The sequence below is a fragment of the Schistocerca gregaria genome, chromosome 5 (genome assembly GCF_023897955.1).
Source record: "Schistocerca gregaria isolate iqSchGreg1 chromosome 5, iqSchGreg1.2, whole genome shotgun sequence".
Lineage (NCBI taxonomy): Eukaryota > Metazoa > Arthropoda > Insecta > Orthoptera > Acrididae > Schistocerca > Schistocerca gregaria.
The window spans coordinates 235257540-235284257 of NC_064924.1; the positions used below are offsets into that span (position 1 = coordinate 235257540).

At 44.2% G+C, this 26718-nt stretch overlaps 1 protein-coding gene across 3 annotated transcripts in view; it reads left to right on the top strand.

Moving 5' to 3' along the window:
- The window catches only part of LOC126272075 (high affinity cAMP-specific and IBMX-insensitive 3',5'-cyclic phosphodiesterase 8), a 1931196-nt gene that overhangs the window by 1138747 nt on the left and 765731 nt on the right, over positions 1–26718 (top strand). For all 3 annotated transcript variants that reach the window (XM_049974623.1, XM_049974624.1, XM_049974622.1), the window contains one exon: positions 18356–18492. In XM_049974623.1, coding sequence (XP_049830580.1) covers positions 18356–18492 — 137 coding nt within the window. The remainder of the gene's footprint in view (positions 1–18355; positions 18493–26718) is intronic.

Sequence of the window (26718 nt, forward strand, 5' to 3'; positions counted from 1 at the left end):
CATTTAATGTGAAAATTTGTAAGTAAAAATGAATATTCAATAAATTAATAACGTGTATTTCACTGAGTTTCATTTCGGTATATTCACTGAGGCATACAGCACGCGAGGCTAACAATCGTACGGCACTGCAGAGAGACTTTTTGATCACCCCGTATAATGAATTCGTGTGATGTCTCATTTAAAAAGTTGTAAACGATATATCTATTCGTAAAAGCTGTGTAGTGAGATATTAAAATATGTAGCTATACAAATTTTATTTTATCGTATGGCAGCGGATCTCTGTGGATATGCTAATGCGTCAATGCAGAACAGATTTACACTGGGAACGAGTTAGTTTCAATTTGGCTACCAAGTGCAAATCTGGCACTGTATACTGTTTGTATTGTTAATGTGTGAGGATTGGCAGGGAAGGGAAAGCAGTAGGCACCAGTTGTGGTAATGAAGTTAAACATTTTATGATAGACATGGTGGTTTATTTCAGTAAAAAATGGTTGAAGGCAGGCCTAGAGAAGCTGCCGAAACCGAATGGGCTGCTGCCCAGGAGAGTAGGAGAGGAGAGGGGAGCGTCTAACCGGGTCGGAAGCTGCCAGCAGAGGAGAACGGACGGCGTGTCCGCTCCCGGGGGCTGGCTGCGGCTCCACCTCCACGTGACCACCTCCAAACCTCCCTATTGGACAACCAAATTGTAAACGCGCCGGTTCGGTAGCGTTACATCGCCAGAAACACGTGAGTTTAGCTGCTGATGGATCAACATGTGAGTTTCGAAGTGGTTCTGTCCGGTATAATGCAACGTGACTTACAAGCTGAAACTAGCCGCCAGGCAGAAGGCACTGGCGAGCATCAATTGAAAGATAAAAAATTAAATTTTTATAATGTTACAGGCATTCAGTTTCGGTTTCCACTGTACAGTATAGCGGTATGACATCACACTGTCATCTGACTAGTCGTAATTTGAGTGAAGAGTATGGATATCGAGAAGACAGACCATCCGCTACTAGTGAAACTATTTTAAGTGATCAGCACCAATTACAGTGCTGCTCTTAGAGAATATCGCCAACTGAAAGGTCTGAGGGGACGCCCGTTTTCATAAACTGGTTTAAAGAATATGATAGTGAAATTCGAAAACATGGTTGTGCTTGGTGTGGCACCTGTAAGAAGAAGGCGTCGTATCCAGGTGGAAATCAATGACGAGGTTGCTGTTGCTGTAACTGACCAAGCAGCACGTGATCCGTGTAGTGCTAGTACTCTCGTGTGGTGTTACGAGAATTGTCCACCCCTTGGTCAACAGTAAGGGAAGTTTAGCGATCTATTTTATACTGGTAGCCGTACAAGATCCAGGCGGTGCAGCAACTGAAACCTCATGATCCACAGCAGCGTTCTCAATTTGCTCCTCGGTTTCTGGCATATGTGACCGGGTAATATTCTGCGGAGTGACGAGGCACATTTTGCACTACAGATTTCAGTGAATAAACATAACTACTGAATTTGGAGCGCTGTTAAACCGCGTGTCGAACAAGAGGAACCATTGCATTCTCAGTGTGGTGTATGCTCAAAAAAATTGTGAAATTTTATGGGACTTAACTGACAAACTCGCACACCAATGCCCAAGGGAGGACTCGAACCTCCGCCGGGACCAGCCGCACAGTCCATGACTGCAGCGCCTTAGACGCCTGCATGGTAGCTCAGCATGTTCTGTCAGGGGCTGCGTGCTCTCAGTAATAAAAAGCTGAGTCAAGGAATGAACGATCTTGAACGGATGTCTTGTGACGTCCGCTCAGACGAAACGCAACGAACTACACCGAACAATAATATAATAAAATAGACCGCTCGGCTAATCCTGCGCGGCGGTGTATGCTCACAAGAACTTTTATTCTCTGTACGTTCTTCTATAAAAAAAAAAAGAAGAATACAGCCGCAGGGCCTGTCAGGTGTACCGTGACGTCTGCACGCTATCGAGATCTTGTACAGCATGTGACTCCTGCTTTGGAAGAACGCAGATGTGTGGAAACGACAGTTTCGATGCAAAAGGGGAACCCTCAAGTCGCTCGCCCAGTGAAATATATGTTTCATGCAAGGTTCAACGAACATGATTACCTCCAGAAATTTTCCAGGAGCGTGGCCTGTAAGATTACCTGATATGTATTCTTGTGATTTTTGGTTCTGGGGACAACATGTTTACCAGGAACACATTCGGTCTCCACCTGGTCTGAAGGCCAGTAAACAGGAACACGTTGCTCAGATTCCCCTGGAACTGCTGCGAGCAACTATTGATCACGTCGTTGTACGAATGCAGCACCTCTTCAACGTCTCCGGGGTCATATCGAACAAATTGTGTAAGTGGCGGTTGGTAATAAAATAAACATTATGCCTTTCTCACTTATTTACCTTTTGTGCCCATGTACCGTTCCTAATCCATTACATATGGAAACATTTCTATACTTCTTTCTTGCTTTCACAGCGACTTATTTGCATCTGGTAGAACTGGAAGTAATTTTTTCAGCGTAAATCGGTTCCGCATTAGCGCGTTAGCACATCTACCAAGTTTCATTGCCAACGATGATTACTGCTCACACTGGAACTCCTACAGTGGCTGCACTTCAATTATAACCACCCAGTACGTATAACAATGTATCAGAGAACGCCTTGTAGATAGCCTCAGCATTTTATTATTTTCCTGTTCCTTTTGTTCCTCTTTGACTCCGATGTTTTGGTTCAAATGGATCTGAGCACTGTTGGACTTAACATCTGAGGTCATCAGTCCTCTAGAACTTAGAACTACTTAAGCCTAACTGATCTATGGACATCAGACACATCCATGCCCGAGGAAGGATTCAAACCTGCGACCGTAGCGGTCGAGAGATTCCAGTCTGAAGTGCCTACAACCGCTCTGTCACACCGGCCGGCTCCGATGTTCTAATAAACATCATATCATTCTCTTCAAGAATTATAGGGTGCTGATAAAGGCAAATCGATTCATAAAAATAATTTGTTTCAGTATAACGATAGGTGAAAAAAGCCTTAAATGCTCACCATATAGATAAATAATCGTACATGCTGTGTTGGAGTTCTTGGAAGTGTCCACTATACTTCTAGGCGATGCAGTCTGGAGCCGCGAGACCGCTACGGTCGCAGGTTCGAATCCTGCCTCGTGCATGGCTGTGTGTGATTTCCTTAGGTTAGTTAGGTTTAAGTAGTTCTAAGTTCTAGGGGACTGATAACTTCTGAGGTCAAGTCCCATAGTGCTCAGAGCCATTTTGTCGACGATACGTCATAATGATTTTCAGCTACTGTTCTCGCGAAATAGGGAACTGAATTTCGCGCAGTAGCCGTATGACATTTGAAACATCCAGGAAACATCTACAACAGTGACAAGTACATGAAAAGGTAGACAAATGTCATGCAAAATATATAATGGATTAAATCCAGTAGCTACTGAACTCCGTCAGTTAAGCGTTAAGCGCGACTGTTTTGGTCAGATCACTAGCCCAAGTACGTGAATTTTGAAGTTTTTCAGCCTGCTCTGTGGTAGAAAGGAAGGAACGCAAGGTATTAAGCCCCGTCGACTAAGAGATTAGAGCAGACTGAAAACACGCCCAGACTGAGGGTTGGGGTGACAAATCGACAATACCCTTTCCTATAAGGAACCGAACAGAGCTAAACGATACGGTAAAACCACAGAAAACCTAAATCTAGATGACCAAATAGATATTTGAACCGCTGTTTCGCGATTGCGATTTCTCTGGAGAATCGTACAGCATAAACTACTCGTATGTTATTGCGAGGATATCAATGATCGAAGTTGAGAAAAACATTGACAGCAGGTTCGATTCAAAAATCCACCACCATTAAGGAGTTAATAAAAAATTATTTTTTCTTTAACCACAAGGTATCAGCACCTTTTTTTCTACTTTGTCAGCTGTAAATTTATTTCACTGTCGCAGATAACAAAATCTATAGTATTTTTTTCTACTATGCCAGATAACCATATATACCGGGTAATCAAAAAGCTAGTGTAAATTTGAAAACTTAATAAAGCACGGAATAATGTAAATAGAGAAATAAAAATTGACACATATGCTTGGAATGACATGGGGTTTTATTAGAACAAAAAAAGTTCACAAAACGTCTGACAGATGGCGCTGGACAGCGAAACCGCTACCGTGAGCGGTGAGAGGTACGTCGATATGTTACAGAATCGCATCATCTCCAGCCTGGCTGATGAACATGTGCTGGAACATCCGATTTTTATGCAGGATGGCGCTCCACCCCATATTGTTAAACGCGTGAAAGATCTCTTGCGCGCGTCGTTTAGTGATGATCGGTTGCTCAGCAGCCACTTTCGTCATGCTTGGCCTCCCATGTCCCCAGACCTCAGTCAGTGCGATTATTGGCTTTGGGGTTACCTGAAGCCGCAAGTGTATCGTCATCGACCGACATCTCTAGGGATGCTGAAAGACAACATCCGACGCCAATGCCTCACCATAACTCCGGACATCCTTTACGGTGCTGCTCACAACATTATTCCTCGACTACAGCTATTGTTGAGGAATGATGGTGGATATATTGAGCATTTCCTGTAAAGAACATCATCTTTGCTTTGTCTTACTTTGTTGTGCTAATTATTGCCGCTCTGAACAGATAAAGCGTCATCTGTCGGACATTTTTTGAACGTTTTTTTGGTTCTAGTAAAACCCCAAGTAATTCCAAGCATGTGTGTCAATTTGTACCTCTCTATCTACATTATTCCGTGATTTATTGAGTTTTCAAATTTATACTGACTTTTTGATCACACGATATAATACTGCTGCTTGTGAGGTATTTCCTGCTTACTTCCATGCTTGTACATAGTGTATTGGGTAGGGCATCAATCTCTCTTTTTAGACATTTTTAACTGTTGCAAACGTCTGCTAATATCTCTCAGTGCGCGTTTTGTGTTCAAATGTGTGTGAATTCTTATGGGACTTAACTGCGAAGGTCATCAGTCCCTAAGCTTACACACTACTTAACCTAAATTATCCAAAGGACACACACACACACACACACACACACACACACACACACACACACAACCCATGCCCGAGGGAGGACTCGAACCTCCGCCGGGAACAGCCGCACAGTCTATGACTGCAGCGCTTCACACCGCTCGGCTAATCCCACGCGGCAGTGTGCGTTTCAAACAGTTTCTGTACCATCTTCTGCAAAGCTGAATTTCCACCCAAATTTTACTTAGCAAGGACAAAAAGCAAAATGATTACAATATCTATTACTACTTCTATTTTGCATCAGTCTTATAGTCTTTTTTTTTCTTTTTTAAAGACTTCTTCCATTGTTCTCTCTTTCTTTTCGCATCGCCGAAAATTGCAAACGTTTGGTAGCGTTGCACTGAACGTTGCCTTAGCATAAAATACCCAATAGACTCAGCTTCACGTGTTCCTTCACTTCATCCTCGCTCACTTACTCTTGTTTTCAGAGCCGTCAAAGTAACTTACTCCCATTCTGCTTCTACTTCGCAGACAAACGATTTGGAGACAGACTGCAACTGATCGGAGGAAATACCTTGTCTGGTAAATAATGGAAGCCTTTCTTGCACCGTTCGCTGAGGCGGCACGCCACTAGAGCGTGCGTCGCTTGTGCCACGGCAGCCAATCAGTCTTTGATCGGAAGGACAGTCACCATTTAGGGCTTCGTTTTCCGCCGCAGACCCCGACCCTCCCCTCCACCATCCCTCCCCACTCCCCTCCCGCAGAAAGAAACCCCGGTTGTTCTCCGGAAATTGCTGTTGTCTGACGACTTGCGGGAAGCGAGTCCTTAAGGGCAGTCTTCCGCGGGGCAAGTGAGCTGTGGAGCTACATCCGTTTCCGGTAGAGTCCCGCGTCTCCTGGCATCACCTTTAAAGGGACTAATGGTAACGGTTTCAGCCAAGGGAAGAATTTACGGTAGGGAACGTATGTATCTGGTTGACACAATTAAAAACAGTGTCTCTCTCAAGAGTCGCCAGATGCATTGCCTGTGGTGTTTCGCCATATAGTTGTAATTGCGTTTTGCATTGTGTAGTTGGGGCCAGTCGAAAAAAAGAGCACTCATTACGTATTTCATGCGATGCCCAATGTCGGCGGAAAGCATTCGTATGTTTTCCGTTGGAGCCAAAATTATTTTGACGTAAATTGAAGGTAGAGGGGTTCAAATGGCTCTGAGCACTATGCGACTAAACGGCTGAGGTCATCAGTCGCCTAGAACTTAGAACTAATTAAACCTAACTAACCGAAGGACATCACACAGATCCATGCCCGAGGCAGGATTCGAACCTGCTACCGTAGCGGTCGCTCGGTTCCAGACTGTAGCGCCTAGAACCGCACGGCCACTCCGGCCGGCGAAGATAGAGGGGGAAGAAAGGGAAAGGAAGGGGCTATTGATATCAGCTGCATCGGTACCGTACGCAGAATCAACAGCGACGAGTGAAAATATATGCCGGAAAGAGATTTGAACCCGAGAGGCGTACCGAGGACTTGTGGGGTACACTCTCTTCGGGTGGCACAGTGGTTAACGCAACTGCCTAGCAAGTAGAAGATCCCGGGTTCGAATCCCGGTGCAGCATATATTTCCACTCTTCGCGACTGATTCATTCTGCATAAAGTTACGATGCAGCTGACATCAATGCCCGCTGCGTTTCTTTTCCTTTCTCGCCCTCTACCTTCAGTTTACACACTATGTATCATTCCGCGTGGTGGTTCTTCTACGCATATCCGAAAGCACAGACGCCACGAGTCACAAAAATGATTTTGAAAGAGGAATTTCACGGGCCCATTCGAAAGAGCGGCCCCAGGCTGCTCTAGTCGTATATTTGTTTTATCGTTATGTATTACCAGGGACGGTAGAAGTCAATGAATATGTATTACCAGGGACAGTAAAACTCAACGAGTAACCAAGACTCCTGCAGGAACAGCAACGCCCTGGCCCGCGCTGACTGCTAACACCAAGCATGCAGCGCTACTGAGTCGCTGTTCTATTGCCGTTTATTCTTGGAGTTGTACTGTTCTGTTACCACCTACCGATAAAACTAACATTGGAAAATACTAATCTGGGACCCCTCTATCGAATAAGCACGTAAAATGCCGATTTAAAAATCATTTTGTCTGTAATAGGAAACAAAACGACGCTTTTTGTTGACACCGAGCTACTCATGAAAGACGCGATGAGCATTACTTGTTTGGGTTGACTCCACCCACAGAAATGAAAAATGAGACTGAAAATACCCACCGTAACACTACATAAAAGGCGCCTCGTGAGTCTTAAGAGAGACACTCGGTATACTGCTTTGTAGCTTTTTATACATAGGGTATTTCAAAGTCTTTGCATCGAAGTCTAGGGATGACAGGAAACGTCATGGGGATCAATTTTTGTTGGAGACAAAACGTTCGCTAACGCTAGCGACTCTGTGCTTCTTTTTATTGAATATTCCGACTCTGTGACGACAAGATTTCGCTAAACTGGCAGGGTCTACTAACCAGCTGCGCTACATGTGCAGACCACCTCTCCCATTACATCAATAGAGCTATTTTGAATTAATAAACTGTAACAATGAGCGTCTGTGAGCGAAGTAAGGTTTATTGGAAGTGAATCAAGGACATTCATTTTGCTTGGGCTATTACTCATCATGCAGAGTAAAGGACTGGATTATTGGCAACACACATGCAATCTTCAGAATGCCTGCGTCCTGCCTCCTCCCAGGAACATAACCTGTATACGAGAAGCGGTCAATAAGTAATGCAATACGTTTTTTTCTCGGCCAATTCCGATTGAAAAATGCAGAATTTGTTGCGGTACGTCGTGGAATATTCTAGCTTCAGCCCCAATAATTTTTTGAAGTTTTAATAGTTGGCGGTGCTGTACGTACCCTTCTAAATGACGTCTATAACGGAGGTACAATCCAAGACGATAACTGTCGTTGACTTTCTTTTGACGGAAAACCACATGTGCGTCGCAGGACGCTGGCAGAATATCTACGGAGACCTGGAAGTGAACAAAAGGACGGTGAGCCGTTTCGGGAGACGTATGCCATCATCGCAACGAGGTCGCGCAAATCTGTCCGACCACTGCTTGCCAGCTGCCCACACTCAGCTCTGATTCTTGCAACGTTGGAACCTGCGGATATGCTGATTTGAAGTGATTAACGGATCACAATCAAACACCTCGTAGCTAAACTGGATGTCTGTGTTGGAAGTTCTGACACACTTGTCCATCATTTGGTGTACTCAAAGGTGTATGCCCGCAACCTATCACAGGACCATACAGAGCAACGAAGGACCGTCTGTGTGGAACTGGTTACGTATTACAACGCTGATATCAACATTTTGTCGTCGAACATAGTCACATGCGATGAAACATGGATTTTGTTACTTCGAATCGAAAACAAAACGGCAATTCATGGAGTGGCGCCACATCACCTTTCCTCCGAAGAAAACGTTGAAGGCGGACCCTTAGGCTGTCAAGTCAAGGTGACAATCTTCAGGGACTGAAGGGGTTATGCTGCTTAATGTCCTTCCCATGGTATTATCGCATGCTGCTACCCTCAGGAAGTTGAATAAAGGACTTCAGTGGTTTCGTCGCCACAAAAATGCAAACGGACATCTCCTTCTCCATTACAGCTAAGGCCTCACACGTCTACGGACCAGAGGGGAAATCACAAAACTTCATTCGACTGTTCTTCCCAATCCAGTCTACAGCCTCGATCTCGCACCTTCCTACTTCCGACTGTTTAACCCCATGAAGGATGCATTCCACAGGAAGCAGTAAGTGGATAGTGAGCAAGTTATTGATGCAGCAAGACGTTGGCTCCGACGTCAGCCAGAGGACTGGTACCATGCGGGCCTACAGGCCCTCCAACTAAGGTGGTGTAAGGCCGTCGCATTGAACGGAGATTATTCTAAAGAATGGAGGTTTGTAGCCAAAAGATTGAGGAGCAATATGGTTTATTGGAACCAACCTGTTTTCAGAAAAGAAAGTGTTGCGTTGGTTATCGAACGCCTCTCGCGAAAGAACGCGTACCGTCGCAGAGAAGCGTTAGCGAATATTTTATCGGCTTAAACACCCTTGAGACGCCCTGCTAAACCCTCAGGACAGGTAGTTTCAATTGTGGAAAGGGGCCAAAATCAGAGGCTGTCAGTTACGCTAGAACATACAACTCTATTCATTTGACCAAACATTACAAGAGTAAACAATTTTTTTTAAAAAAACACAGCATTAATTGTTGGAACTTAATTGCCGGCTGAATGCTTCATACAATCTTATGCCTTAAGGGCAAGACCACTTTAATTTAAAATCCAATCAGAAATTTAAAAGGCAGAAGATCTTATCTTAAATCAGTCCTTTCAATCAGGCTGACGGCCTAAACAATCCAATCTCTTAAGACTGAAACCAAAATTAAATTTTTAAAAGGCGAAAGGCCTTATCTTAAAGCAGTTCTTTAATTAGGCTAAAGGGCCAAACAAACTTGCACCTTAAGGGCAAAACAACCTTAATTTAAAAATCGGCTGTAGGCCATACAAATACAAACAACAAGAACAAACAAGAAAAGGCAGTACACCCAACGGCGCTCAGAAGTTTCCGAGGGTTGGCCTGGAATTCAAAACACTAACGCTCGCTTAGGTGAGACAGGCAGTCGGCCCAACCATTCTGGATCCGACGGCAATCCGACCGACAGACAGTGAAAGGACCCACCGCCAACATAACTTCTGCTCCACACGACCAGCACACAACAGGGAGTTCAATGGAACAACGTAGAACGTATTGGCGACCACAACCAATTACACATTGAGCTGTCAAACTACATACCGTGCTGGACAGCGACAACACCATGACGAAAATACACTGCTTGAATTTACGTCAACGGCCAGGGCAGGTAACCGGAACGTTAGTGGCCACAAGGCAGAAGATTCCGCTGGTGCACCTCAAGTAACCAAGTACAGTTAAACTCCACCGGAGGGTGACTAAAATTTGCCAACTTGAAAACACACGTTGTTGCTCGCGGGAACGTCGCAACAGCCGACAACTAAATCCAAATGACATAGTGTGAACAGTCGTGACTTGCTGGTAGAGTAAGTCTAAACTTTCGTGTCCAGGATCGGTGAGCCACGAACCTCGCAGAACTGGGAATAACACCACACACTCCGACCGCGCGTGGACGCCGCCAGCGGCCTCGGCCTAACTGCGCGCCGCGGAGATTTCCTCCCTGCTCCACGCCAACCGACCAACTCCTCGAACACAGCCCAGTCAGAAACTATAGGCGCCAGGCCAAAAACAGTACAAGATAGCCAAAGATAGTACATAGAATATCGATACACACTGCTGCTGCCACTCGCGGAGAGAGAGGATGAGAGCATAATCGCGATAAACAAGGGAGACCAGACACAGAATAGCAATCAAGGTTTAATCCAACGCATAACATGAGCCACCCACGGCTCAACCTTGTGTATGTACTTCCGCCCAAAATATACTCTGCCCACTAACATTGGAATACCATGGAGACGCTCAAATGTTACTAAGTTTGCAACATACTTCGAAATTCGAACGACTAGCATTTCAGTGCAGCCGCACAAAACAGTCAAGTGTATCGCTACCTAAATTATATGTTTGACGAAAAATAATGCAGCAGATTTCTCGTTCAGGAAACATATTTTAACGTTGTTTGTGAGAAGCCCGTGCTACGCCTCTTGTTAGAACAGGAAACGCTTACCTGCATATGTCGGTATCTAAAACTGTCGGAATCGTGAGTTGTAGTGCTGCCGTCCATCGCTCTGTATTATTCCTGTTCACTTTGGTCGGGATCCTAAAACTGGCACGTAGATGTGGACAATGATGCATTCAGGTGAGCCATACCCAACGTCGTATAGGTCCTCAGCCGTGCCGCACGACTAACGCCCGAGACAAGTGGTATGCTCAGCAGAGCAGTGTCTTACGGCCTCATAGTATACTTTGAGTCCATAAATACTATACAGTGAGGTGACAAAGCTCGTGGAACAGCGACATTCACATATACGGATGGCAGTAGTATCGCGTACACAAGGCACAAGAGGTCAATGCACTGGCGGGGCTGTTATACACTCCTGGAAATGGAAAAAAGAACACATTGACACCGGTGTGTCAGACCCACCATAATTGCTCCGGACACTGCGAGAGGGCTGTACAAGCAATGATCACACGCACGGCACAGCGGACACACCAGGAACCGCGGTGTTGGCCGTCGAATGGCGCTAGCTGCGCAGCATTTGTGCACCGCCGCCGTCAGTGTCAGCCAGTTTGCCGTGGCATACGGAGCTCAAACGCAATCTTTAACACTGGTAGCATGCCGCGACAGCGTGGACGTGAACCGTATGTGCAGTTGACGGACTTTGAGCGAGGGCGTATAGTGGGCATGCGGGAGGCCGGGTGGACGTACCGCCCAATTGCTCAACACGTGGGGCGTGAGGTCTCCACAGTACATTGATGTTGTCGCCAGTGGTCTGCGGAAGGTGCACGTGCCCGTCGACCTAGGACCGGACCGGAGCGACGCACGGATGCACGCCAAGACCGTAGGATCCTACGCAGTGCCGTAGGGGACCGCACCGCCACTTCCCAGCAAATTAGGAACACTGTTGCTCCTGGGGTATCGGCGAGGACCATTCGCAACCGTCTCCATGAAGCTGGGCTACGGTCCCGCACACCGTTAGGCCGTCTTCCGCTCACGCCCCAACATCGTGCAGCCCGCCTCCAGTGGTGTCGCGACAGGCGTGAATGGAGGGACGAATGGAGACGTGTCGTCTTCAGCGATGAGAGTCGCTTCTGCCTTGGTGCCAATGATGGTCGTATGCGTGTTTGGCGCCGTGCAGGTGAGCGCCACAATCAGGACTGCATACGACCGAGGCACACAGGGCCAACACCCGGCATCATGGTGTGGGGAGCGATCTCCTACACTGGCCGTACACCTCTGGTGATCGTCGAGGGGACACTGAATAGTGCACGGTACATCCAAACCGTCATCGAACCCATCGTTCTACCATTCCTAGACCGGCAAGGGAACTTGCTGTTCCAACAGGACAATGCACGTCCGCATGTATCCCGTGCCACCCAACGTGCTCTTGAAGGTGTAAGTCAACTACCCTGGCCAGCAAGATCTCCGGACCTGTCCCCCATTGAGCATGTTTGGGACTGGATGAAGCATCGTCTCACGCGGTCTGCACGTCCAGCACGAACGCTGGTCCAACTGAGGCGCCAGGTGGAAATGGCATGGCAAGCCGTTCCACAGGACTACATCCAGCATCTCTACGATCGTCTCCATGGGAGAATAGCAGCCTGCATTGCTGCGAAAGGTGGATATACACTGTACTAGTGCCGACATTGTGCATGCTCTGTTGCCTGTGTCTATGTGCTTGTGGTTCTGTCAGTGTGATCATGTGATGTATCTGACCCCAGGAATGTGTCAATAAAGTTTCCCCTTCCTGGGACAATGAATTCACGGTGTTCTTATTTCAATTTCCAGGAGTGTATGTACTCAGGTGATTCACGTTAAAAGGTTTCGGATTTTGGCCGCACGGCGCGAATTAACAGACTTTTGAAGTGTAATGGTAGTCTCAAAAAACGCGTGGAACATTCCGTTTCGGGTACCGCTAGGGAATTCAATAATCTGAGATCTACAGTGTCAATTTGAGGCATTACCACTCACCTCGGAAAATTCCGTGGCCGACGGGGTGCACGTAACGATTAAGTAGAGTTGTCAGTGCGAAAAGAGAGACACCACTGCGAAAAATAACCACAGACATCAATGTGGAACGTACGACAAATGTATCCGTTATAACAGTGCTGTGAAATTTGGCGTTAATAGGCTATGGCAGCAGACAATCGGCGCGAGTGGCTTTGATAACAGCACATTTCGGTTGCAGCGCTTCTCCTGAGCTTTTGACCATATCGGTTGGTCCTCAGAAACTGGAAAACTGTGGCCTGTTCAGATGAGCCCTGAGTTCAGTTGGTAAGAGGTGAGAGGAGGGTTCGAGTGTGGTGCATACTACACGAACTCATGGACCCAGGTTGTCAAGATGGGATTGTGCAAGCTGGTGGTTGCCTCATAATGGCGTCAGCTGTGTTTGCATGAAATGGGCGGAATCCTCTGCTGTAACTGAACCGATAATTGACTCTAAAAGGTTATGTTCCGCTATTTCGAGACCATTTGAAGCCTGTCATGTGCTTCATGTTCCTAAATAACTATGGAAATTTTATTAATGACAAACCGGCATATTACCAGGCCACGATTGTTCGCAATTGGTTTGAGGAACATTATGGACAGTTCGAGGGAATGGTTTGGCCACCCAGATCGCTCGACATGAATTTCATTGAACATTTATGAGACATCGAGAAATCAGTTCATGTACAAATTCCTGCATCGGCAACACCTCAATTATGGACGGCTGCAGAGACAGCGTGGCTCAGTAGTTCTACATGGGACTTCCAACGACTTATTGACTCAGTGCCACGTCGAGTTAATTAAGCTCATCAAAAGGATGTACGACACAATATTAGGACGTGTCCAATGACTTTCGTCATACTGTAGTTGCAGCTTAGATTGACGCGCACCAACATTTGCCGACTCAGCTTCAACAACGGACAAAAGACAGGCCCATGTTTTCTTTTAAGACGACTCCATATTCTGCATGTATCATGATGGTGCCCGTATCTCGTGGTCGTGCGGTAGCGTTCTCGCTTCCCACGCCCGGGTTCCCGGGTTCGATTCCCGGCGGCGTCAGGGATTTTCTCTGCCTCGTGTTGGCTGGGTGTTGTGTGCTGTCCTTAGGTTAGTTAGGTTTAAGTAGTTCTAAGTTCTAGGGGACTGATGACCATAGATGTTAAGTCCCATAGTGCTCAGAGCCTTTTTTTTCATCATGGTCGACGCATCCGTGTACGAAGGTTGCGAGGAGAATGGGCGTTGTCAGATTGCGTTTGTCATCGCCATACTGGTCTAGCGAATGACGGGACGATGCTGGGTTAAAAACGCGAACACCTCTGGCCCGCATAGGCGGCAATTTGAACAGCATCCGTTCCACTTATATAGTGTCAAGACCACTGACCGGAGCCATGTGTTAGCCACGCTACCCTCATCTTCCAGTCGTTACTCTTCTGGCTGACTTTTGCGACCAACCACAAATTCTACCTCTCAGAGTAGCTCTTGCACCGTACGTCTTCAGTTATTTGCTGGATGCATTCCAGTCTACAGTTTTTACCCTCTAGTGCCATGGAATTGATTCCACGATGTCTCGACGGATGTCCTACCTGCAGCGTCCTGCGGTAGCCAAGAAAAAACTAACAGTCAATTTGAACATATTTTATTACAATTAAAGCCAAAACGCCTTCTTTGCGTACACAAAGTTTTACACACAGACCAAAAAAAAAAAAAAAAAGAAAAAAAAACAGGTCTGTGTTAACAAAACAGATAAGGAAATAGAAGAAAATGCTGACCAAAACTGCTCTACAAAATACAACGTGCTACTATAAGTCTACAGCGAGTGAATACAATGCTAGAGCCGGGGTAAGCCCTGTCTGGATGTGTTCCTAGCAGTTGGTAAACACTGCTGGCCAGTCGGTCTAGGCGTCCTTATAAAGCCAAGGTGGCGGAGTGCTACGGCAGTCATATGAGTTCCGATTGCCGGAACACTATCACATGTTGTCTGGCAAAGTAGTTACGTGTTTATGTTGAAAGTCTGTTACTGGTTTTGTTCACTGGGCATGTTTCTCTATGCGCTGCTGAAAGGGGATAAGCAACCCATCTTGTGTGTTGGTTCTGCCAGCCCTCTAGCAATAAGGGGCCACTACGACACTACCGTGCTGTCACTTCTTATAAGTGTTTTCCATAATTTCATTTCTTCGACCAATCTGCGGAGAACCTCCGCAATCCTTACCTTATCGGTCCACTTAGTTTTCAACATTCTTTTGTAATACGTTTCGATCATCTTCTGTTCCAGTTTTGGCACAGTCCATATTTCAACACAATACGATTCTGTGATCAAAACGTACGTTCTCAGAAATTTAACCCTCAAATTAATGCCTATGATTGATACTAGCAGACTTCTCTTGGCCAGGATGATGGTTTCTGCCGGTGCTAGTTTGCTGTCTATGCTCTTGACCAGGAATGCCCTATTTGCAAGTGCTAGTCTGCGTTTTATCTACTGAAAACTCCGTCAGTCACGAGTTATTTTGTTGCCTATCTAGCAGAATTCCTTAACTTCGTCTACTTCATGATCACCAATCCAGATGCTAAGTTTCTCACTGTTCTCATCTCTGCTACTTCTCATTACTTTCTCTCAGTCCATGTTCTGTACTCATTAGACTTTTTATTCCATTCAACACATCCTTTAATTCTTTTTCACTTTCACTCAGGATAGCAATGTCATCAGCGAATCTCATCATTGGTATCCTTTCACCTACCTCACTCGATATATTTTATGTTCTACTGTTGTCCTGACAAGCAAGTCCTCCAGAACTCTCAACCCCTGAAAATATCTGGCCACGGGTTGCCGAGAGACTGGGAAGCCACCACTTCCGAGCCAGTACTATTCTAACATTCTCAGTGGTGTCTGTTCTATATCGTGTCTCCCTACCACTTTCGCGCAACGACGCTCTGAGCGTGTTTTTTGGGGAATTGACTAGTTTGAACCTGGGACCTTTTGCTGGTAAGAAGACGCCAGACCACACATGACATGTAGAATTCAGAAGAGTTCAGTGAGACTAGCGATGATACAACCAAATACTTAACGATGTCAGCGTCAGCTCCACTGCACTCCCTGTAAAAGAATCTTAATACTAACTAAATTTAGTGGAAGAGGTTCAAGGCTTTCCTATTTTTAGTTAGCTGGTAAAATAACGTCGAAAAAGCAGTTAAGTTTACCATTGGAAATTTTATTCTACTCACAAAACATCGTTTATAAATTGCTCTATTGATAAAAGGAAATGTTTTAATACAGGATGGTAAAAACCAACTGCGTTCAACAAAAATGTGAATGAATATTCCCTGAATGGGTTTCCAAGTTCTACAATCGATCGAAGGATGACCTATGCCATATCACATCTATAATCTAGGTTTAAATTAAGTTTCACAAAAGAGCAAACTATCAAAATGGTCTACAGTGACCCTCAATTGTCTTTAAAAACTTATCTAACTTGTCGTAAATTACAGTGGCTGATGTGGCTTCTCAGTAACTATATAACAGAAAAATCATCGCGTTTCTGATTTTTGCTTCAAGTGGCAAATGTGAACACCATGAGCTTTAATTCACGATCGACACTAGTATTACGCAAAAAGGCGGTGTAACATATGAGACTTCTGCAGTTCTGAGTGAAGCTTTATTCGCTGTTATGGGGCATCGCGTGCGTTCATTACCTTGTCGGAGTTCGTCAGGGGGCGGGCAGCACAGCTCCGCTCTCGGAAGTAACTTCCCTCCTAACTTCTCCTTACTACAATTTACCGAAGTTGGTTTTTTAAAAAAAAACTATCTGGCTGTGTTTTCATCTGACCAATCAGGGTCTCAATGTTATTCTTAAGCTCCGCCTACAAAAATTCTGTCAATCCAATGAGAAACGTTATACGTTTCGTTGTGGGGCAATGTTTTTCAAGATTGCAATGTAACAGAGACGTGAAAAAGTCTCACGCTAAAACTTGCGGGTGGTGTGGCCCTTTTTGTGTTATCGTAAGATCTATACTGTTTTTCTGGAGGGCTGTAGCTTTTAACATGGGCTGGGGGGGTGGTCCTGACATAACACAGAGGCGAAAAAGTCCCACTCTAAAATTTCCAGCTGGAGTTGTCCTAGTGGTTAGCTGGCGATGTGGGTGTCCAGTCCGCCCCTTATCGTAGGGCCTTCTAGCTTAACACGGTTCTGCTCTCGGCTTCTGTTCTCGTTTCTCCCCTCGGAACTGCGTCTGTCTCACGGTGGGAAGGTATGACATGCATTTAGGCATTCTTGTGTTAGTCTGTGGTATTCCATTTGCTCACTCGTTACTCGTATTACTTTGGTTAATTTAATGTCACGATTTATTCGGAGCTATGTGACATACTACTGGATTTGCTTATCATGTCAGGGTTTTCATGGATGGTGTTGGATTTGCCTGACACCTTACACTATTGATGAGCTATGGCATGGAATGGAAGCAGCACGGAGTGACGTATCTGTCCCCAAGGTCAATACAACTCGATGCTCAGGTGGGCTAGAGTCATAGATTACACGTGAAAGCATTGTGTTCTAAGTCCCACAATCTTTATTTTCCCAAATCGTCGACAGAATTTATATTCTTGAACTTTTAGTGTACTCACAGGGAGTATATTTTTTATTTTCTACCCTTTCTGTTGTGCTAATTTAAATGGCCTGCAGCATATTTAAAATCACAGTGAGAACATCAGGACGTCAAAATACTCTCAGGAAAGATTCACTTGGATGGCAGTGAGATGAAAACATTTACGAGGTGCTTTCTCTAAAAGCAGGTCGGTTTTATTCAGGATCCCAATACATGACATTGTTCTCCACTCCTTTGGCTACAAAACCCTTGTTTTCATCATAAGCTTCGTTCGGTGCGACATCCTTATGCCACCTTACTGTGAGGGTCTGTATCCTCGCATTGTGACACTCTACTGGTCGACGTAGGAACCAGCGTCTTACTGCATCAATAACCTCCATATCATCCATGTACTGCTTCCAGTGGTGTGCATTCTTCATTGGGAAAAACGATTGGAAGTCGGAAGGTCAGAGATCCGTTCTCCAGGGTTGGTGAGGAAAGTCCAATGAAGTTTTGTGAGATCCTGCAAGACCGATGAACATACTGAAGTGGTTTTTCTGCAAAAGAAACTCAATGACAGCCCTCTGCTTGAAAATCACCTCCGTTACAGACACTATTTTGAAGATTTCTTATAACGCTACATTTATCGAAACGTCATGAAACTTTAAGGGCTGAAGCAGTAGTATTCCACGATATCCCACAACAAATTCAGCATTTTTCAAACTAAATTGGCAGAGAAAAGGATGTGTTGCATTACTTATTGAAAGCCCGTCGCATATTTGAAAGACTGGAAAGAATTTAAGCAAACAAATGCACAAAAATGCTTACTCGTTTCTTCCTACACATTAGATATCTGGTTATTTTAATAATTTTATGTGAATAAGCCTACAAGTTCCGATTTGTTCCACGAAACACTAAGAATCAGTTAACATGCTAACTATTCCGTTTTTTACCTTGCCTGTTGCAATAACAATGGGTACCCGTAAATAGTACGAAGGTAAATCGTTTGATAGTTTCCGTACACCTACTAACTCAATAGACTTGCTAAATCAGCTTTCTCTGTTGCAGGGGGCGGTACCAGTTCGCCTCGAACGTGGCGCTTCCGCAAGGGCCACGCGGACAAAGACAAAGACAAAGACAAGACAGGTGCCGCAGCCGAAAATGCCGACAAGCCCGTGGTCGTCACCAAGTACTTCGTCTCGCAGGTAAGTGCCTCCTCACAAACCACCTCCTTACGTAGCGAATTTCTTGAGATGCATGTTGCAGAGTTTTTCCCTCCAAATATCGTGCTCATCTCGTACGACTGATTTAATTCACCCTGCAAGCGCACGTTATGGTTCCAGCGGCTCTGAGCACTATGGGACTCAACTGCTGTGGTCATTAGTGCCCTAGAACGTAGAACTACTTAAACCTAACTAACCTAAGTACATCACACACATCCATGCCCGAGGCAGGATTCGTACCTGCGACCGTAGAAGTCGCACGGTTCCGGACTGCGCGCCTAGAACAGCGAGACCACCGCGGCCGGCCCGCACGTTATCTGAGAAACCCGGACCTATCAATGAAATAACGAGTTCGAACATAATTTCGGAATTCAGTTCGTCACATCTATACAACCCTCCCAAAATCAGCAATTTTTCTGAGTCAGTAATGTTCTATAGCTCCACAGGAGCAGAAAACATTCGTCCGGAATCTTAATATTAGACTGCGTGCGTGTATTAACAGTTTATAAATTTATTGTAATCTTTAATTAAGTTCAAATTCATCTAAACCACGTGTCTTCAGTAAACGAGTATCTCCCATGTAAGAGCAAAGGTAGCACTGATGATTGCAGTTAATAGCAGTCTAATTTATTTGGATCGGTTTGCTAAAGATAACCGAGTTGTTCCGTTTGCACTGATAATGCGAAACTAGTATGTGAAGTGAAATAAATGACTAATTTAAAGTTTTCATCAGTTGCTTTGTTGAATAAGCGTTACTGAGGGACATGTAATACGTTTTGAAGAAATCGTTGTGGATATATGGTCACGTCATTCACTAGGACTAAACAGTAGATACAAAAGAAAGGCATTTATTCCCACTGCAGTGCTCCTCTTTGGTTCAACGAGACTTGTCTTCCCGGTATCTTGTGTTTTCCTTCGGTTGTCTTGTGTCAGCTTCTGGGCCGTTACTGGACCGCCAAAAGTCAAGAGCAGAGCTCACTTGGAGGGTGGCTATACAACTAGTGAAACACAGCTAATTGGAAGTGTTAAAACACACTGTGATCGTCTCGTCGTTTCCGAGACACCCGTCTGCTTGCCAGAAATTCACGGATGCAACAGTGAAAATAAGAGATAAAATTTTGGGTGTTAGACAACCCAAATACACTAACAGTGCCGATGTCTGCAAGCTGCGGAAGTCCTGTTAAAATCGCACATCCGCTTCTTGCGCGGGAATCCATAACAACAGACTGATCTGATCGGTGCTCATTAACACTATTAGGTTTGTTTGTCTCATAACGGTTTAGCGAGGAGCCCACCCCTCAACCATATTGGTTCTGTGTAGATATCTAATTAGTTGAAGACTGGGCTGGGTGACGGCGTCTTTTAAGCGGTAATGCCAAAGTATTACAAGACAGGCTACAGTGCCGTCGGCCGCAGTGGCCGAGCGGCTCTAGGCGCTTCAGTCCGGAACCGCGAGACTGCTACGGTCGCAGGTTCGAATCCTGCCTCGGGCATGGATGTGTGTGATGTCCTTAGGTTAGTTAGATTTAAGTTGTTCTACGTTCTAGGGGACTGATGACCTCGGATGTTAAGTCCCATAATGCTCAGAGCCATTTTGCTACAGTGCCGTGTCCTATGGATGTGCTTGGTGCGATGAAAACATTGCCCGTCAGTTCCTTCTCGACTTAGAGTTCACGAAATGCTCACGCATATTAGAAGAAAAATGGTAACAGGTTCGTAACAGAGGGACTACGTTAGCAAAAGGGTGATCCATGAAAGTATCGGTCATCGTTTCCCAGTATGAAAAATGTCGTAGGTTATGCAAGTTTTAGAAATTCATTAGTTATGCCAGTATCAGAGTACCGATTTCGCCATGGAAATCATTCCAGTGACTTTTGTTGATATCACCCAGATAGAGCAAAACTAAAGGATATGAATAACCTGGGATGCACATATTTTTTACCACTAATAAAATATTGTGTCTGACAGAAAAAGCGCCAGTTTTCCTTGCGGAAAATACTGTTGTCTTGCAGGTCAAGAAGTACTACCAAAATCTGCCTTCCAACACTTGCTTAATACTCTCCGACCCTTAGAAGTGCTCTGTGATCTGTATATTGCGGCCAGTGCTGCAAGAGGACAAATAAATATATCTTGAAAACCTGTGCAATCCATTACGACTTTGCTAAGCGAGACCACAGTCTCGTGTTCATTTTGGTAATAGCACACTATAATTATTAACGCCTCCCCCCCATGAACCATGGACCTTGCCGTTGGTGGGGAGGCTTGCGTGCCTCAGCGATACAGATGGCCGTACCGTAGGTGCAACCACAACGGAGGGGTATCTGTTGAGAGGCCAGACAAACGTGTGGTTCCTGAAGAGGGGCAGCAGCCTTTTCAGTAGTTGCAGGGGCAACAGTCTGGATGATTGACTGATCTGGCCTTGCAACATTAACCAAAACGGCCATGCTGTGCTGCGAACGGCTGAAAGCAAGGGGAAACTACAGCCGTAATTTTTCCCGAGGACATGCAGCTTTACTGTATGATTAAATGATGATGGCGTCCTCTTGGGTAAAATATTCAGGAGGTAAAATAGTCCCCCATTTGGATCTCCAGGCGGGGACTACTCAGGAGGACGTCGTTATCAGGAGAAAGAAAACTGGCGTTCTACAGATCGGAGCGTGGAATGTCAGATCCCTTAATCGGGCAGGTAGGTTAGAAAATTTAAAAAGGGAAATGGATAGGTTAAAGTTAGATATAGTGGGAATTAGTGAAGTTCGGAGGCAGGAGGAACAAGACTTTTGGTCAGGTGAATACAGGGTTATAAATACAAAATCAAATAGGGGTAATGCAGGAGTAGGTTTAATAATGAATAAAAAATAGGAGTGCGGGTAAGCTACTACAAACAGCATAGTGAACGCATTATTGTGGCCAAGATAGACACAAATCCCATGCCTACTACAGTAGTACAAGGTTATATGCCAACTAGTTCTGCAGATGATGAAGAAATTGATGAAATGTATGATGAGATAAAAGAAATTATTCAGGTAGTGAAGGGAGACGAAAATTTAATAGTCATGGGTGACTGGAATTCGTCAGTAGGAAAAGGGAGAGAAGGAAACATATTAGGTGATTATGGATTGGGGCTAAGAAATGAAAGAGGAAGCCGTCTGGTAGAATTTTGCACAGAGCATAACTTAATCATAGCTAACACTTGGTTCAAGAATCATAAAAGAAGGTTGTATACATGGAAGAATCCTGGAGATAATAAAAGGTATCAGATAGATTATATAATGGTAAGACAGAGATTTAGGAATCAGGTTTTAAATTGTAGGACATTTCCAGGGGCAGATGTGGACTCTGACCACAATCTATTGGTTATGACCTGTAGGTTAAAACTGAAGAAACTGTAAAAAGGTGGGAATTTAAGGACATGGGATCTAGATAAGCTGAAAGAACCAGAGGTTGTACAGAGTATCATGGAGAGCATAAGGGAACAATTGACAGCAATGGGGGAAAGAAACACAGTAGAAGAAGAATGGGTAGCTCTGAGGGATGAAGTAGTGAAGGCAGCAGAGGATAAAGTAGGTAAAAAAGACGAGGGCTGGTAGAAATCCTTGGGTAACAGAAGAAATATTGAATTTAATTGATGAAAGGAGAAAATATAAAAATGCATTAAATGAAGCAGGCAAAAAGGAATACAAACGTCTCAAAAATGAGATCGACAGGAAGTGCAAAATGGCTAAGCAGCGATGGCTAGAGGACAAATGTAAGGGTGTAGAAGCTTATCACACTAGGGGTAAGATAGATACTGTCTACAGGAAAATTAAAGAGACCTTTGGAGAGAAGAGAACCACGTGTATGAATATCAAGAGCTCAGATGGCAACCCAGTTCTAAGTAAAGAAGGGAAAGCAGAAAGGTGGAAGGAGTATATAGAAGGTTTATACAAGGGCGATGTACTTGAGAACAATATTATGGAAATGGAAGAGGATGTAGATGAAGATGAAATGGGAGATACGATACTGCGTGAAGAGTTTGACAGAGCATTGAAAGACCTGAGTCGAAACAAGGCCCCCGGAGTAGACAACATTCCATTAGAACTACTGACGGCCTTGGGAGAGCCAGTCATGACAAAACTCTACCATCTGGTGAGGTGAAACACCCTCAAACTTCAAGAAGAATATAATAATTCCAATCCCAAAGAAAGCAGGTGCTGACAGATGTGAAAATTACCGAACTATCAGTTTAATAAGTCACAGAAGCAAAATACTAACGCGAATTCTTTACAGACGAATGGAAAAACTGGTAGATACGGACCTCGGGGAGGATCAGTTTGGATTCCGTAGAAATGTTGGAACACGTGAGGCAATACTGACCTTACGACTTATCTTAGAAGAAAGATTAAGAAAAGGCAAACCTACGTTTCTATCATTTGTAGACTTAGAGAAAGCTTTTGACAATGTTGACTGGAATACTCTTTTTCAGATTCTAAAGGTGGCAGGGGTAAAATACAGGGAGCGACAGGCTATTTACAATTTGTACAGAAACCAGATGGCAGTCATAAGAGTCGAGGGGCATGAAAGGGAAGCAGTGGTTCGGAAAGGAGTGAGACAGGGTTGTAGCCTCTCCCCGATGTTATTCAATCTGTATATTGAGCAAGCAATAGAGGATACAAAAGAAAAATTCGGAGTAGGTATTAAAATTCATTGAGAAGAAGTAAAAACGTTGAGGTTCGCCGATGACATTGTAATTCTGTCAGAGACGGCAAGGACTTGGAAGAGCAGTTGAACGGAATGGACAGTGTCTTGAAAGGAAGATATAAGATGAACATCAACAAAAGCAAAATGAGGATAATGGAATGTAGTCAAATTAAATCGGGTTATGCTGAGGGAATTAGATTAGGAAATGAGACACTTAAAGTAGTAAAGGAGTTTTGCTATTTAGGAAGTAAAATAACTGATGATGGTCGAAGTAGAGAGGATATAAAATGTAGACTGGCAATGGCAAGGAAAGCGTTTCTGAAGAAGAGAAATTTGTTAACATCGAGTATAGATTTATGTACCAGGAAGTCGTTTCTGAAAGTATTTGTTTGGAGTGTAGCCATGTATGGAAGTGAAACATGGACGATAACTAGTTTAGACAAGAAGAGAATAGAAGCTTTCGAAATGTGGTGCTACAGAAGAATGCAGATGGGTAGATCACGTAACTAATGAGGAGGTATTGAATAGGTTTGGGGAGAAGAGAAGTTTGTGGCACAACTTGACTAGAAGAAGGGATCGATTGGTACGACATGTTCTGAGGCATCAAGGGATCACAAATTTCGCATTGGAGGGCAGCGTGGAGGGTAAAAATTGTAGAGGGAGACCAAGAGATGAATACACTAAGCAGATTCAGAAGGATGTAGGTTGCAGTAGGTACTGGGAGATGAAGCAGCTTGCACAGGATAGAGTTGCATGGAGAGCTGCATCAAACCAGTCTCAGGACTGAAGACAACAACAACAACAACTATTATTAACGAGTTAAGGAGAATACACTCGAAGGATTATTACTGAACTCTACAGAATTTAACTACTTTATCAGAGGAAGAGCTGCGTTAATTCTCCAATGCAGCGATGTTTAGTTCTGACCGTTTCCGGCCTTTTAATTACGGCCCATTATCAGAGTTTGCACCATCTGGATGACGGCTCCATCGCTTGAAGTGCAGCTTGCAGTTGCTAGGGTCCTGAATGTTACATCTAATTTGAACTGAGGTCACCATGCAACTCATGTGATGTTACAGTTCAGGCGCGAATACACGTGACTTACCGTCCAGAACTAGAAAATGAGCATGTGTACCTACCTTGAGTCGTCTGCTCCAACGGTGATACACAGCTACGACAGCTCTTGCGTAAGGCAAAAAGGCCGTAGACTTAGGTGCCACTTCGTTGCTATCGTCACTCACCCGATGCACAGAAGGCTGATAGCGCAACGCACGTTTGATCTGCCTCTCACTATAACCATTCTGACGAAAGGTGACTTCGAGATGTGGTAGCTCAGCTGCCAAAATTTCAGTGTCTCAGATAACGTGGGCCCTATGAACCAAGGTACGAAGTACTCCTTCACGCTGAGCTGGTTGGTGACAACTATTAGCTCGCAGATACAAGTCAGTGTGAGTAGGCTTCATATAAACAGAATGTCCCAAACGAATGTCCCTTGCACATTGCTCCCTCATTACAGTTGTGCCTGGAGAATGGCAGGGTGTGCTCCTGTCGAAATATCGGCGGTGGCCGACGACGTCGCCGGACAGCAAACCTTTAAGTTATTTGAACGATCACGTCTGAGTGTGTCCTATCAGACTGTCCTTTCTTTTAGCCACGTTGTGCCATACAACTCGTGACCACCTCCTGTCAGCACTGTTTATCGCCCTTGTTTCGCTTACACATAAGACTATACTTCAAACTAAACTTTCAAAATCATTTTCTGGTGTTTATATTTTTGTTTGATGGAAACAAATTACTCTTTTCTAGGACAGCTTTTCTTGTCAGTGTCAGTTTGGATTTTTATACGCTTTTTACTTCGTCCATGATCAGTTTCCTTAATTGTCTAAACAGCAAAACTTGTCTACCACGTTTACTGTCTCATTACCCCACCATGTGATTTTTATTTCACTTTTGTTGTTGTTCATCATATAATCTGTTGTAAAGATACTACACAGAACTATTAAGTCTTCTGTCAGCCTATCCAGAACGTTTTAGGGACAATGGATCACTTATTCAGTATGTCAGGCTAGTTGTGGGATTGAAATTTTCATGGTGCTGATTACTACAGCCACAGCACGATGCTTTGAATGCTTTACACTGCCCTCTGTTAGCATCCTATCAAATATAGTGTTTCTGCGGCATTCCTTTAGAGATATGTATTTTCGCCGTGTGCTTATTTTCTAAGTCTTCTGAACAACTTCATTTGTTATATAAGAGCAACAGTATTTTCAGTTATGAGATTTTACAGCCCACTGAAAAGAAGCTGTTGATGAGCTCTAGCTAGCACAGTACGGGATGACTGATATTATAGGATATCAGTGCCACGGGGCGTAAATTGCTTTCTCTGTATCACCTGAAGTCTGTTTAATTTAATTTGTTTTTTTGCGCGTTTAGTTACAAATTTATAGTTAAAGCATTTACGTAGAACATCATAATTTCCGTAGAACACCAAGGTCATAGCTAAAAGATTGGAAGGAACTGACAAAGGATACCATTAGAAAGGAGAGTTTAGTGTAGCTCAGGGCCTAAAACGATTTAGGTAGTGTTATCCACTTGTGGTGACTTGGTTCGCGCTGCTAGTATTATGATATTATTAATAGTCCAGAAGTTTTTCAATTCACCCTTTAAGAGTACATAACCTTCGTCCTATTATACATCCCATCCCGGAAGTACGTCTGCTAGTTGCGTGGAATCGATCCCGGAAATTCCGCTTCTACATTCAATTAGGCTAATGAACTTTAGACATTTCCTCGAGGAAGCAGTGGAACACAATCATTGTGCATCAACGTAACATACAATAGCAGGAAAACCTTGGCAGAGACTAGCAACTTGCAAACGTTACATTCTATTTTAATGTTATGATTGTTATGTTTCACCTGTGGCGTCAGAAAACCTTCCTGCAGTTTCATTTTTAAAAACCTGCTGACAAGATTATACACAAAAAATGCAAGTTTATGAGTTTCAGTATTTATCTAGTATATTGTGTCACAATTTATTTCTCAAGTTGTTTGCCAAACACATGGTCTGCTGTTGAATATGATGAGAAGAAGAAGATATTTTATTAAGATTTCTACCGGTCGAATAAGTTACTTAAATCCATTCAATCCACGTGTAACATGCGCTACACATGGAATGATTTTGATCCATCACTTTATCTTACCATCCACAATTTAAAAAAAATGAAAAAAGCTCAGCTGCAACACTAGTTTTGGAAGACATATGCTCCATTGGAACAGCCATTGTTCATAAACAACACCCTGTTCGTTAATTTGGAATTATTACTGTTCCAGTGAATTGCATCATCTGATAATCATATCATTACTTTGACGACTATCTGTTCACCTCAGACATCATATACCATTCAGAAAATGTAGTTAAACGTAGCATGAAGAAAATTTTTCCTACATTGCTGCAGCTTTCCGAATGAGAACAATGCGGAGTGTTTGAAGAACGATAGTAAATATTTGATAGTGCTGTAGTGTAATGGACGTT